General features: G+C 42.8%; 1 protein-coding gene across 1 annotated transcript in view; it reads left to right on the top strand.

Annotated features, from left to right (window-relative positions):
• The window catches only part of Kif27 (kinesin family member 27), a 75,160-nt gene that overhangs the window by 2,411 nt on the left and 58,473 nt on the right, over positions 1-14,276 (top strand). Inside the window, exons 3-5 of the mRNA XM_050144509.1 lie at positions 4,435-4,635; positions 5,373-6,331; positions 8,956-9,099. Of these exons, the coding sequence (XP_050000466.1) occupies positions 4,435-4,635; positions 5,373-6,331; positions 8,956-9,099 (1,304 nt within the window). The remainder of the gene's footprint in view (positions 1-4,434; positions 4,636-5,372; positions 6,332-8,955; positions 9,100-14,276) is intronic.

Here is a 14,276-nt window from a genome sequence, read left to right as displayed (position 1 = left end):
TATATAGTGTTCTGTCTGCATGTATCCCCGCAGGCCAGAAGAGAACACCATGTCTCATTATAGATGGTTATGAGTCACCATATGGTTGCTGGGAATTGAACTCAGGGCTTCTGGAAGAGCAGCCAGTGCTCTTAACCTCTGAGACCTCTCCAGCCCTTCTTTTCTTTTTTAATTAAATTTTTCATTTATTTTACATACCAACCACAGTTTCTCCTCCCTCTTCTCTTCCCTTCCCTCCCCCCACCTCCCATCTATACTTCCTATCTACTCCTCCTCCTTTCAGAAAGGGGCAGGCCTCCCATGGGAGTCAACAAAGCATGGCATATTACATTCATGCAGGACCAAGCTCCCAGGCATCTCTGCATAGAGAATACGGTCCAAAAAGCAAGCTTATGGGCCAGAGACAGGTCCTGATCCCAGTGCTAGGGGCCCCACAAACAGACTAAGCTACGTAACTGTCATCCATGTGCAGAGGGCCTAGGTCTGTCCTATGATGGCTCCCTAGCTGTTTGTCCAGAGTACAGGTCAGCTGCCTCTGTGGGTTCCCCCATCATGATCTTGACCTCCCTCCCCCTCTTGTTCATACAGTCCCTTCTCTCTCTCATCAACTGGACTCCAGGAGTTTGGCCCAGTGCTTGGCTGTGGATCTCTGCATCTGCTTCCATCAGTTACTGAATGAAGGCTCTCTGATGACAATTAGGGTAGTCACCAATCTGATTACTGGAGAAGGCCAGTTCAGGCATGCTCCCCGCTATTGCTAGGAGTCTCAGCTGGGGTCATCCTTGTGGATTCCTGGGAGTTTCCCTGGCACCAGGTTTCTCTCTAACTCCCAAATGGCCCACTTTATCAAGATACCTGTTTCATTACTCTTCCTCTCTGTTTCAACCAACCCGATCCCTCATATTCACCTTCCCACATCCTCTCCACATCCCTCACCCCCTACCCCTAGCTTACCCAGGAGATCTCATCTAGTTCCCCTTCCTAGGGAAATTCATGCACCCCTCTTAGGGTCCTCTGTGTTACCTCGCATCCCTGGGCTGTGGATTGTTGCCTGGTTATCCTTTGCTTTACAGCTAATAAAGTGGAGCTTATGAGTACATACCGTGTTTGTCCTTCCGAGTCTGGTTTACCTCACTCAGGTTGTTTTTTTCTAGTTCCATCCATCTACCTGCAAATTTCATGATGCCATTGTTTTTGCTGCTGAATAATACTTCTTTGTGTAAATGTATCACATTTTCTTTATCCATTTTTCATTTGAGGGGCATCTAGGTTGTTTCCAGGTACTAGATATCAGAAATAATGCTGCTGTGAACACAGCTGAGCAAGTGTTCTTGAGGTATGATCGAGCATCCTTTGGGTGTGTGCCCAGGATTCGTATAGCTGTGAACACTGCTGAGCAAGTGTTCTTGTGGTATGATTGAGCATCCTTTGGGTGTGTGCCCAAGATTCATATAGCTGGGTCTTGAGGTAGGTTTATTCCCAATTTTCTGAGAAACTGCCATACTGATTTCCAAAGTGGCTATATAAGTTTACCCTCCCACCAGCAGTGGAGGAGTGTTCCCCTTACTCCGCATCCTCTCCAGTATAGGCTGTTCTTAGCATTTTTGATCTTAGTCATTTTGACAAGTATAAGATGGTATCTCGGCATTGTTTTGATTTGCATTTCCCTGATAGCTAAGGATGAACAATTTTTATGTTTCTCGGTCATTTGAGATTCTACTGTTGAGAATTCTGTTTAAATCTGTACTCCATTTAAAAATTGGATCATTTGTTTTTCTTTTTTAACAATTTATTTAGCTTTATATTGTGTGCATTGGCGTGAAGGTATCAGATTCCCTGGAACTGGGGTTGCAGACAGTTGTAAGCTGCCGTGTGGGTGCCGGGAATTGAACCCAGGTTCTCTGGAAGAACAGTCAGTGCTCTTAACCATTGAGTCATCTCTCCAGCCTGATTATTTGGTATTTTGATGTCTAATTTCTTGACGATCAGTTCTCTGCTGCCAGGTGGGGAGTTGGTGAAGATCTTTTCCCATTCCGAAAGCTGCTGTTCTGTCTTTTCCGTTTCAGGAGGTCCCATTTATTAATTGTCGGTCTGCGTGTCTGTGCTGCTGGGGTTCTCTTCAGGAAGTGCTCTCCTGTGCCAGTGCATCCAAGGCTGCTTCCCACTTTCTCTTCTGTCAGCTTCAGTATGACTGGGTTTATGTTGAGGTCTTTGATCCACTTGGGCTGGAATTTTGTGCGGGGCGATAGACATGGGTTTATGTCAGCTTCAGTATGACTGGGTTTATGGTGAGGTCTTTGATCCACTTGGGCTGGAATTTTGTGCGGGCGACAGACATGGTCTATGTCAGCTTCAGTATGACTGGGTTTATGTTGAGGTCTTTGATCCACTTGGGCTGGAATTTTGTGCGGGCGACAGACATGGTCTATTTGCCCTTCTACATGCTGACACCCAGCACCATTTGTTGAAGGTGCTTTCTTTTTTCCATTGTATAATTTTGACTTTGTAAAAAATCAGGTGGTTATAAATATGTGGATTTACATTAGAGTCTTCATTTTGAGTCCATTGATCCACCTGTCTGTTTTTATTACTGTAACTCTGTAGTAGAGCTCTAAGTCAGGGATGGCGATGCCTCCAGAAGTTCTTTTATTGTACAGAATTGTGTTAGCTATCCTGTGTTTTTTGTTTTTCCATATGAAGTTAAGTATTGTTCCTTCAAGGTCTGTGAAGAAATGTATTTGAATTTTGATGGGGATTTCATCAAATCTGTAGATCTCTTTTGGTAAGATTGCCATTTTTACTATGTTAATCATAATGATCCATGTGCATGGAAGATCTTTTTATTTTCTGGTGTCTTCTTCAATTTCTTTCTTCAAAGATTTAAAGTTCTTGTAATACAGGTCTTCTACTTGTTTGGTTAGAGTTACCCCAAGATATTTTATGTTATTTGTGGCTATTGTAAAGAATGTTGTTTCTCTGGTTTCTTTCTTAGCTCATTTATTATTGTATATGGAGAGCTACTGATTTTTTTTAGTTAATCTTGTATCCAGCCACATTACTGAAGGTGTTTATCAGTTGTAGGAGTTCCCTGGTAGAATTTTTGGGGTCACTTACGTATACTATCAAATCATCTGCAAATAGTGAAAGCTTGACTTCTTCCTAATTTGTATCCCCTCGATCTCCTTTTATTGCCTTATTGCTCTATCTAGAATTTCAAGTACTATATTGAATCAGTATGGAGAGAGCAGATAGCCCTGTCTCATTCCTGATTTTAGTGGAATCACTTGGAGTTCCTCTATTTAATTTGATGTTGGGTGTCGGCTTGCTGTAAATTGCCTTTATTATGTTTAGGAATGTTCCTAGTATCCCTAATTTCTCTAAGACCTTTATCATGAATGGGTGGTGGATTTAGTTGAAGGCTTTTTCAGCATCTAATGAGATGATCATGTGTTTTTGTTTTCTTTTTAGTTTGTTTATGTGGTGGATTATATTGACAGATTTTTGTATGTTGAACCATCACTACATCCCTGGGATGAAGCCTCCTTGATCATGGTGGATGATTTTTTGATGTGTTCTTTGGAGTGTGATATACCATAGGGTCTACATTTCATATACCATAGGGTCTACATTTCATATACCATAGAGTCTACAGTTGGTCTTTGTTGCTACTGCTTCTTTCTTCTCAGGGGAATCCCACAACATTAGAGAATTTTCACTTTGTTGATTGGTTGTTTCCAGGGCCCTAGAGTATTGCATGATATGTAGTAGATACTAAATGCATATTTGATAAATGAATAAATTCTGCATGAGGGGTACATGTGAAAATGTTTGCCCTGAATTGTTTTATATAGGCATATGTGCATGGTATGTATACACACATGTTGTATAGTATACAACTCTATTCCCTTGATACAGGTCTTTCACTGAACCTGGAGTTAGGCTGGTGATCACCAAACTCCAGTGATCCTCCTATCTCTGCCTGCTGGAGTTACAAACACACTTGTGCCATGCCTGACTCTCTACATGGGTGCTGGAGCTCTCAGCTCAGGTGCTGTGCCTGAGCAGCAAGTGCTCTTACCTGATGAATCATGCCCCGGCCTTTCCCCCCTGAATGTTATGGTTGTGTGGTTTAGCCCTGGCAGGCTTTTAACTTTCTATATAGACCAAGCTGTCCTTGTGTTCATTAATTCAATTAATTACTATACATTTTGAGACCGTGTCTTGCTATGTAATCCTGACTGGAACTCTGTATGTAGGCCAGCCAGGCTGTCTCTGCCTCTGGAGTGCTGGGATTAAAGGTGTGAGCTACCATGCCTGCCCAGTTTTTAAATTCTTATAAAAGAAATGTAAGAAAAATATATTAAACATAAATTTTAGATTCTAGTTTTCTTATATTTCAAGTCTCAGCTATGCTTTCTATTTCTGAATTTTTAGCATCAGTTGTGGAGGGTCAAAAGGGCATCATCCCTCGAGCTATCCAGGAGATATTTCAGAGCCTCTCTGAAAACCCTGGCGTGGACTTTAAAGTCAAAGTGTCATACATAGAGGTGTATAAGGAAGACCTAAGAGATCTCCTAGAGCTGGAGACATCCATGAAGGAGCTGCACATCCGGGAAGATGACAAGGGAAACACAGGTGACATAGCTCAGTGCAATTATTGAGTTCCTTCAGTGGCATCTAGAAAAACACATCGATATTCCAAGAATTAAGACAATATATGCACAGTGAATTTGCTTTTGCTTTCTGTTCATGTACTTGCTTTGCTGTGCTGGAAGTTATCCAGCTAGGACAGTGCTGTGCCACCAGCCTTCTGATTTGGGATGGAGCCATCTAACACCTATGCTGGCTTTGAACTTTAATCCTTTTGCCTCAACCTCATGAATAGATGGGGTCACAGGTTTCTGCCACCAGGCATGGCTCCTGTTTTCTTGTAGTAATTACAATCAAAATATTGAAGCAAAGTGTTCCTTGTCTCTGTTTGTTTGTTCTTGAAGCCAGGGCCTCATATTTTGCACATTCTCTCCTGCTGAGCTGTATTAGTCCAGCTCCAGGGATTTTGATTGCCAGTCATTTTAAACAATTAAGTATGATATTTGTCTAAAAGTAACAACTGGATTTTAACCAATAAAATACGCCTTTGAGAGTTTAAGCATAATACCATTTCTTAAAACTGTTTCTTTTGGAGTTTTGCTGAAACGAATGAAACTGACTGGTGCTAGTGTTTGAACCACTGGAAACATGCTATTTGAAACATTAGTGCTTTTTTAAAGGGACAATCTTTCAGGGTTGCTTAGCAAAGGGTAACTGTTTGCGATTGATTTAATTGTACTGGATTTTGATGAAAGCATGGTTTTAAAACTTTCTGTTTGAAGTGATTGTTGGGGCCAAGGAGTGCCAAGTAGAGAGCATGGATGAAGTGATGAGTCTCCTGGAGATGGGAAATGCTGCCAGGCACACGAGCACCACCCAGATGAATGAGCACTCCAGTAGATCCCATGCAATCTTTACCATAAGCATTTGCCAAGTTGAGAAAACTCCAGAGACAGCTGAAGATGGAGAATGGTATTCACATCGGCATATTGTCTCCAAATTCCATTTTGTGGATTTGGCTGGATCAGAAAGAGTGACCAAGACGGGCAACACTGGTGAACGATTCAAAGAGTCAATTCAGATCAACAGTGGACTGCTTGCTTTAGGGAACGTCATCAGTGCCCTTGGGGACCCACGCAGGAAGAATGCTCATATTCCTTATAGGGATGCTAAAATTACCCGGCTTCTCAAAGACTCCCTGGGAGGCAGTGCCAAGACTGTCATGATCACGTGTGTCAGCCCATCCTCCTCAGATTTTGACGAGTCCTTAAATTCTCTCAAATATGCCAACAGAGCTCGCAACATTCGAAACAAACCTACCTTAAACTTTAGCCCCGAGTCAGACCGAATGGATGAGATGGAATTTGAGATTAAGTTGCTTCGAGAAGCTTTGCAGAGCCATCAGGCCAGTATCAGCCAGACCAGCCAGACCCCGTCAGAGGGCATTCCCGACCCAAACCGGCTTCACTCTCTAGAGGAGCAGGTAACCCAGCTCCAGGAGGAGTGTCTGGGCTACCAGGACTGTGTAGAGCAAGCATTTGCATTCCTGGTGGACTTAAAAGATGCAGTCAGGCTAAACCAGAAGCAGCAGCACAAACTCCAGGAGTGGTTTAGCAGGACTCAGAAAGTCAGGAAGGCTGTCATCACCCCATTTCCAGGACACCAGGGCGTTGGGGACACGGAGGAAGGACCCCAGCATGTGACAGTTCTCCAGCTGAAGAGAGAACTTAAGAAGTACCAGGTACTTAGACATTACTTTAATTAGTATATTTTTTGAGACAGCATCTTGCCATGTAACCCTGGCTGGACCTCAGTGTGTACCTGAACTCTTTCCTTTGTTTCTTGTGTTCTGGGATTTTTAGGAGTGTGAGTTCCTAGCAGACTAATAGAACGCCCCTCCCCACTCCGGTGGTAATGGGGACTGAACACACAGCCTTGCATATGCTAGGAAAGTACTTTCCTTTCCGAGATACATTCCCAGATCTATTTTATCTTCTTTGAAATAAGGTCTTAATCGATTATCCAGGCTAGTCTTGAGCCCTAGGTAGTGCTCCTGCCTCTGCTTCCTAAGTGCTGGCTATGAATGTGAGCTCTTACACTTGAATCAGACAGCACTTATTTAAGGACTGCATTTATTGGGACAAGTAAATTTCAAAAGTTGCTTTGGAATTTCAGAAGTTAGAAAGTTGACAATGAAGATCAGCCATTACAATTCCATCCCTTATCAACTTGACATCCATTATTTTTGGTCGTAACATTCCATCCCTGTTTCTTGGTCTCATTTTCATCTCAATACAAAATATATTTACTTAATCTCTAAACATCCCCATAGTCTAAAGATTGCTCAGAAGTCTAAAGTATCCTCTGAGACTCAGGTTTCTTAACTTTGGACCCCTACAATTTCAGTGGGCAATGGCACCAAATAAACATATGCATTACAGAAACAGATCCTAGCAAGGAAATGGGACCAAAGCAGGATTAAAACCCAGCAAGGAAAACACCACATCTTGCAACTTCATGTCCAGCATCTGGGGCTTGTGATATATCATCTGGGCTACAAAGGGCTTGGGTTGCCACACCTCTCCAGCTCTGCTGCTTTTGTACAGATAGCCTCTCTCTCAGTAAGCTTGTCTTACTGCATGTCTTTAGATTTCCTTAATCAGTGTCCCATGGCCCTGGCATCTCCAATGTTCTGAGGTTTCATTACAGTGTAGGCATTGCCCTCGCAGCTTTACCTGTTGACCCTCAGGGATTCCTTGCAGGCAATTCTACATCACAGTACATTGGCTAGTCTCAGTGGCTTTCTACAAACTTGGTACAAGCCTCCATGACCTTCCACTTTTGCTCTGTCACGCCTACAAAGGCAGTTATCTCCTGGATAGTGCTGCCAGGTGGTGCTGCAGCTGTGTTCACCTTTGGATGAAATGCTGTCCTAGGCAGCTGTTCCTGGAAGGGAACCCCTTCAACAACAGCAGCAGCTTGGTCTCTCTTCTTTCAGATGAATTTTCATTCTCACAAGATGGAGCCTTTCTTAGGTAGAATCTGGCCATCAGGGCACATTTCCTCTTGCCCTAGTGCAAAGCACTGTTTTTTTTTTTTTTTGTTTGTTTGTTTTTTAACAGTTCTAATTTCATTAACAATTACAGCTGTCTTTTTAGCCACCTTTCTACCCGTTTCTTTCCCTGGCAAGCAGTACATTTTGCCGACAGTGTATGCTCTGCTTGTAGCTTTCTCTTTCGCTGTGTAGATCTAGGTAAGAGCATTGAGAAGTTACTATGCTGTAACCTGAATGCTTTCTTGTTTGAAGTTTTCTTCACTAAACAAATTAGTCCAGAATGCTTTGAATTCAGCCTCGCTCAAGTTCTCATGGACAGGCTCTGTCAGCCTGTAACAGTTCCCATTAGAGTCCCGGTTTCCCTCTGAAGCCTCATGAACTGAGTCTTCACGCTCCACATTTCTTCTGGTGTTCCGGTCAACCAAACTGCTGCCGGAATGACCCGCTAAGCTCCAAGTGTAGCATTCGAGGGTTTTCTACATTAACTTTCCAAACTTTCATAGTCCTCCGGCAAACCAGGTCATGTGATGAGCTTCATCACAACAATTGCCCTACTTCTTAGGAGCAATTTTTTTCTGTCAGTTACTTTTCTTGTTGCTGGGAAAAATCCCTCACGAGAGCAGCCTACAGAGAGGAGGACTCATTTTTGGATCACAGTTTTGAGGGCCCAGTCCTTGATGACAGAGCTCCATGATGGCTGGAGCATAAGGCCCCCGTGTCAGGAAGAAGACAGGTAAACGCTGGTATTCCAGCTCATTTTTGTCCCCATGGAATGGTACCATTCACATTTACCGTGCTTTCCCTCAGCCTTTGTACAAGACCTTAAAGGCACAGCCACACTTAATACCTATCAGTCTGCCTGACAGATTCTTTGTGCTTATTTAGTTTTAAAAACTCTTTACTCTGTATCTTAAGTTTATGCTGAACCTAACAAAATTAGTCAGAAACAAGAAATAAAGACATTACATTTTATTTCTGGACTTTAGAATCTGTCTCTTACTAGTGAATGTATTAAAAATGCACAAGGAAACTATTTAAATGCCCAAATGAGTTTTTATATCTTATAGGTCTTATAGGAAGATGAGAGCTTTGATTATTAAAACCCACATTAAAGTCTCATGACAAGTTTAGCAAAGTTACAATTGTACTCTAGACCCTAGATAACTAATTTTTATACAGATGAAAAAATTATCAAGAAAATCATATTTTCATGGCGTCACAGTGATGGCCCCTCTATGTATGTCTTTCTCAGATTATATCATCATGTAGTTCTCTGAGTAATTCTGAGCTCTGTCTTCCTTCCCTCCCAGTGTGCCCTGGCTGCTGACCAAGTGCTGCTCACTCAGAAGGAGCTGGAGATGGAGGAGCTAAGGAATCAGGTGCAGCTGATGGCGCAGGAGAACAAAGGGCACGCGGTGTCTTTGAAAGAAGCCCAGAAAGTGAATAGATTGCAGGTAGGGCTGCGCCCGCACAGAGTTTGTAGCACAGCGTCAGGTGGACAGAGAGCATCTTAAACCATAGACTGGTGCTTTCCTGAGGGGCATTTCCTGTGGATAGCTGTGGACACTGGCAACTGAATTATTTTTTAAACCCTAAATCTTAAGGGGAAACCATTTTTGTTGTTAACCTGGCATGTGTTTCACACACAAAGAAAATACCTGTGGATTTGATTTACAAATTATGCATTAATTATAGTTTCTTCAGCCTCTTTCATTCACTTTTGTCAAATTACTAGTCAATGAGTGTTACGGACTGCAAGGCAGGACTGGTGGTGTGGGGCAGTGGTAAACAGCTTACCTGGTATGTGCAAGACCGTGGGCTCAGTCTCTCATGACATTCTCTCTCTGTGTGTCTTTTCTCAAACCCCAAAGCAATTAGAAGGTAATCATAAAATTTAAACTTTTATAATTCACAAGGTTAACATCTTAAACTATATGAGTGATTTGCTCTTTGATTTTAGTTTAGTCTTTCAAATTCTCTGTCTTGGAATTCATATAAGTAACACAGATATGCCTGTATATTTAAAATTTTTTGTCCAAGGCCAATTGTAGTGGCTCATACCTTTAACCCCAGCACTCAGGAGGCAGAGGCAAATGATCTCTGTGATTTAGAGTCCAGTCTGGTCTACACAGGGAGTTCTAGGCCATCCAGGGTTATATAATGTGACCCTGTCTCAAAAACAAAACACAATATTTTTCTCAGACTAGGGTCCTGCAATATTTTTTAAAGATTTATTATGTATACAATGTTCCTTTTGCATGTGCACCTCTATGCCAGAAGAGGGCATCAGACCTCATCACAGATGGTTATGAGCCATCATGTGGTTGCTGGGAATTGAACTCAGGTCCTCTGGAAGAACAGCCAGTGTTCTTAACCTCTGAGCAATCTCTCAAGCCCAGGTCCTGCAATATTTCTTCTGTTTTTTTTTTCCCCCTTTTAATTTCAGACCTTGCATTTTGACCCATTTTAAGTTGATTTTTGTATAGAAGACACTGAAGTCCAGTTTCTTTATTCTCTGTATGAATATCCAATTTCTTGAGCACAATTTCTTGAAAATACTGTCTTTTCTCCACTGTGTATTTTTACTGTATATATAATTTAGGGTTCTATGGCTGTGACAAAACACCATGACTAAAAAGTAAATTGGGGAGGAAAGGGTTTATTTGGCTTAACATTTTCATATTGCCGTTTATCATCAAAGAAGCTGAGACAGAAACTCAAACAGGGCAGGAACCTGGAGGCAGGAGCTGATGCAGAGGCCATGGAGGGGTGCTGCTTACTGGCTTGTTCATCATGGCTTGCTTAGTCTGTTTTCTTATAGAACCCAGGACCACCAGCCTAGAGGTGACACCACCCACAATGGGCAGGCCCTCCTCCATTAATCAAGGTAGCTCTTACATCTTAAGTTAACCCATTTCTATTAATCTGTGTATCACCAGAAGGCTGTGGTCTACCAGTCAGATTCCAGTGTCTGTGTCCTTCGGCAGCCACATGGCATCTCCTTGACTCTGTCTATTCTCTCTCTCTCTCTCTCTCTCTCTCTCTCTCTCTNTCTGGTGTCCTCCTTCTTTTTCGGGAGCTACATGGCTTCTGCCTGACTCCACCTTTTTTCTTTTTTCCTCCTTGATCTTCAGTCTTCGCTTGGATTTCGCACCTTACTATATTCTGCCTTGCTGTAGGCCAAAGTAGATTTGCTAACCAATGGTAATAAAATATATTCACAGCATACAGAGAGGAATCCCACATCACCAAAATGCTGGGGTCTTCTGTAACTGGGTTGCACTTTCACCAATATCCTTCATAAGCTTTCTCCCTGCCTCAACTTCTCTGCATGACCCCTTCCGTCCTGGGCTTTCAACTTCCACTGAGGCTACATCATCACCAATGACTTCTCCTGGCCTCTTACAGTGCCAACTCTCAACTTCATTTCTTTAAAACCAGCACTACCTTGGTTATTCTTAACAATACCAAAGTTTGGCGTCCAGTATGAGGTACAACCTTGGTCACCTCTGACACACAGCTTCTGTGTGGTGACTCTGAGGAAACGCTTCTCAGAAGATTTTTGCTCAACAATTGATGCTGGTCTTTTCTAAATCCCCACTAATTTCTTAGCTCCAGCTAACCAACATCAGTTGTCACAGTAAAGTAAAGGTTCCACTTCAGTTGTGCTGGTCTCTTGTTAATCACAGCTGACCAGAGTGACTGAATTTTAATTCAAAATAGAAAAAGCCCATGATAGAGTATTGAATTTTCCCTCTGAAACATCATAAGGCAGGCCTCCATTGTCTGCATTGTTCTGACCACTCAATGGCTTTTCTAGCCCAAAGTTCAAAGTCCTTCCACAATCCTCCCCAAAACAAGGTCAGGTCTGTCACAGCAACACCCCACTCCTGGTTCTAACTTCTGTCCTAGTAGGTTATCTGTTGCTGAAGACAAAACATTATGACCAAAAACCAAATTGGAGAGAAAAAGGTTTATTTGGCTTAATACTTCTATGTTGTTCATCATCAAAGGAAGTTGGTACAGGAACTCAGACAGGCAGGAACCTGGAGGCAGGAGCTGATACAGAGGCCATTGTTCAATTTTACCAATAAAGACTTGGGAACCAGATGCTGGAGTGAAAGCCTGCTAGCTCAGAGAAACAGAGAAAGTACCCAGCTGACCTTCCTCTCCCCAAAGCCTCTCCTCTCTCCTGCCATTTCAAACAAGTCTCCTCAAACTCAGTGTCTCTTCCCCTTACTCTATATGGTTTTTTCTTAATCATCCTATGTTCACTTTCTGCCAACTGATTGGTTGCTCTGCCTCTTGACCTATGGTTGACTTTATTTAATCTTGTTTACAATATTCAAGCAGAAAGCTCTTGGATTAAAGGTATGTGCTAGGGTTGATTCTACAACAGGCCATGGAGGCTCGCTTCTCATGACTTGCTCAGTTTACCTTCTTATAGAGCCCAGGACCACCAGCCCAGAGATGGCACCATATACAGTGTTCTGGCCTCTTCTCCATCAATCACTAAGTTTTTGTTTATCTTTTGCCTTTGTTTTTCAAGACAAGGAGTTTCTGTGTAGCCCAGCTGTCCCGGAACTCACTCCAGTTCCGGGACAGTAAACCAGGATGGCCTCAAACTCAGAGATCCACCTGCCTCTGCCTCCTAAGAACTGGGATTAAAGGAGTGCATCACCACCACCTGGCTGGTGTCAGTCACTAATTAAGAAAATGACCAGCAGCCCAATGTTATAGGGCATTTTCTCAGTTGAGTTTCCCTCCTGAAAGATAACTCTAGCTTGTGTTAAGCTGACATAAGACTAGCCAGCACACTGTCTTTGTCAAAAATCAGTTGACTGTAACTCGGATGTAAGAACTCGGTTTCATTGTTCTGTGTAATATACACACCACATAGTTTAAATAAACAGACATTCTGTGTTTTAATGCATGTAGCATGCTGTTTGGATTTGGTTATATAGTCTTTGTAGTCCTGTGCAGGTTTGGGTTGGCCCTTTCTCCAGCCTTCCCTTTCCCCAATCTCTGTACCCTCATCCCATCTCAATTTTCAACCCCTGATATTGCTCCCTCGACTTCATAGCAGATGGTTTTTGCTCTTCCCACCCACATGAAAAACTCACTTTTTTATCCACCTCTAATGGACTGCTCTTGCTACCTGGGCTGTGCAAGTTTTCACTCCAACTGGAACGTGGAAGTCTGGAGGTTTTGAAGTTAGGATCCACATATAAGACTGTCAACAGAGAGAATTGCCCATTCCCCCACATTCTTGCCACCATTGTTGCCCTTTTATTTTCTTCTACATTTACTTACCCCCTCCCCCGTACACGCAGTGCGTTTAAGTATACGTGCCACCGTGTACTTCTGGAGGTCAGAGGATAATTTACTGCAGTTGGTTTTCTCCTCCCACCATGTGGACCATGGGAAGCACATTAGGATTGGCAACAAACATTCTTAACTTAATAACCACCTTGCCATCACTTTGGGTTTTCAATAGCCATTGTGACTAGGGTAAGATGTTAGCTAAAAGTAATTTTAGTTTTCCCTTTCTAGATGAGTGATGTGAACCACTTTAAAGTCTTGACTAGCCGTTTGTATTCCTTTGAGAACTCGCTATTTAGATCTGTGGTCCTGTTTTTAAGGAGTGTTTAGTTTTAGCTTCTCTGTGTATTCTGGATATAGTTCTCTGTCAGATATGTAGCTGGCAAAGATTTTCCCCATTTTGTAGACCGCCTTTCCACTTGGTTGACAGTTTCCTTAGCTTTACAGAAGTGTTTTAATTTCATGAGAGCCCACTTGCTGATTGTTGTCCTATTTCTTGAGCGGCTGGAGTCTAACTTAGAAACTCCTTATCTGTCCTGTGGCTGCAATACGCCTCCCACCTTCTCTTTTGCCAGCGTCAGTGTTTGCAAGTTTTATATTAAGGCCCCTGATCCGTCTGGAGTTGCTTTTTGCGGAGGGTGAGCAATGAGGGTCCATTTTCATTCTTCTCCATGTTGGCACCACTTCTCCAACATTTGTTGAAGGGGCTGGTTTTTTTTTTTTTTTTTAACAGTGGGGTTTGTTGCTGTTGTTTTTTTTGGGGGGGTTTTGTTTGTTTGGCTTTAACATCTCTCTCAAAAGTCAGGTGGATCACTGACTGTGGCAAACTTGGGAAGGAGAGGTAGGTAGATCTCTGTGTTTGAAGCCAACCTGATCTACATAGTGGGCTTCGGGCTAGCCAGTGATATACATAGAGAAACTCAGTCTCAAAAGGAGAAATGAGGTGGATGAACATGTGTGGCCTTAAATCTAGGTCCCCTGTTCAGCTCCACTGATCCGACGTAGGTTCTGTGCGGATACTACTTCCTTCTTTGTTACTATGTGAAGGCGTAAGTCACGAACAAGGCCACACCAGTTTGGAGTTATGATTAATAGGGTGTTATTTATTTAAAGGGGAAAACTTACAGATCACCGTCCCAGACAACAGCCATCTGCACAACCAGGAAGGGAGTCTAGTCTCCGGCGGAGCAGGAAGTGAAGAGAGCGAGCAGAGGAAATAGCCGCTTTTTTAAAGGGAGAGAGACCACGCCCCAATGGGCTGGTATCACAGCAGCTATTGGTTGGAGGGGCGGAAGGACCTCCCGCAACA

The sequence above is a fragment of the Alexandromys fortis genome, unplaced genomic scaffold (assembly GCF_014885135.2).
Source record: "Alexandromys fortis isolate MF-2015 unplaced genomic scaffold, M_Fortis_MF-2015_v1.1 scaffold_1, whole genome shotgun sequence".
Lineage (NCBI taxonomy): Eukaryota > Metazoa > Chordata > Mammalia > Rodentia > Cricetidae > Alexandromys > Alexandromys fortis.
This window is presented reverse-complemented; position numbering and strand designations above follow the sequence as displayed.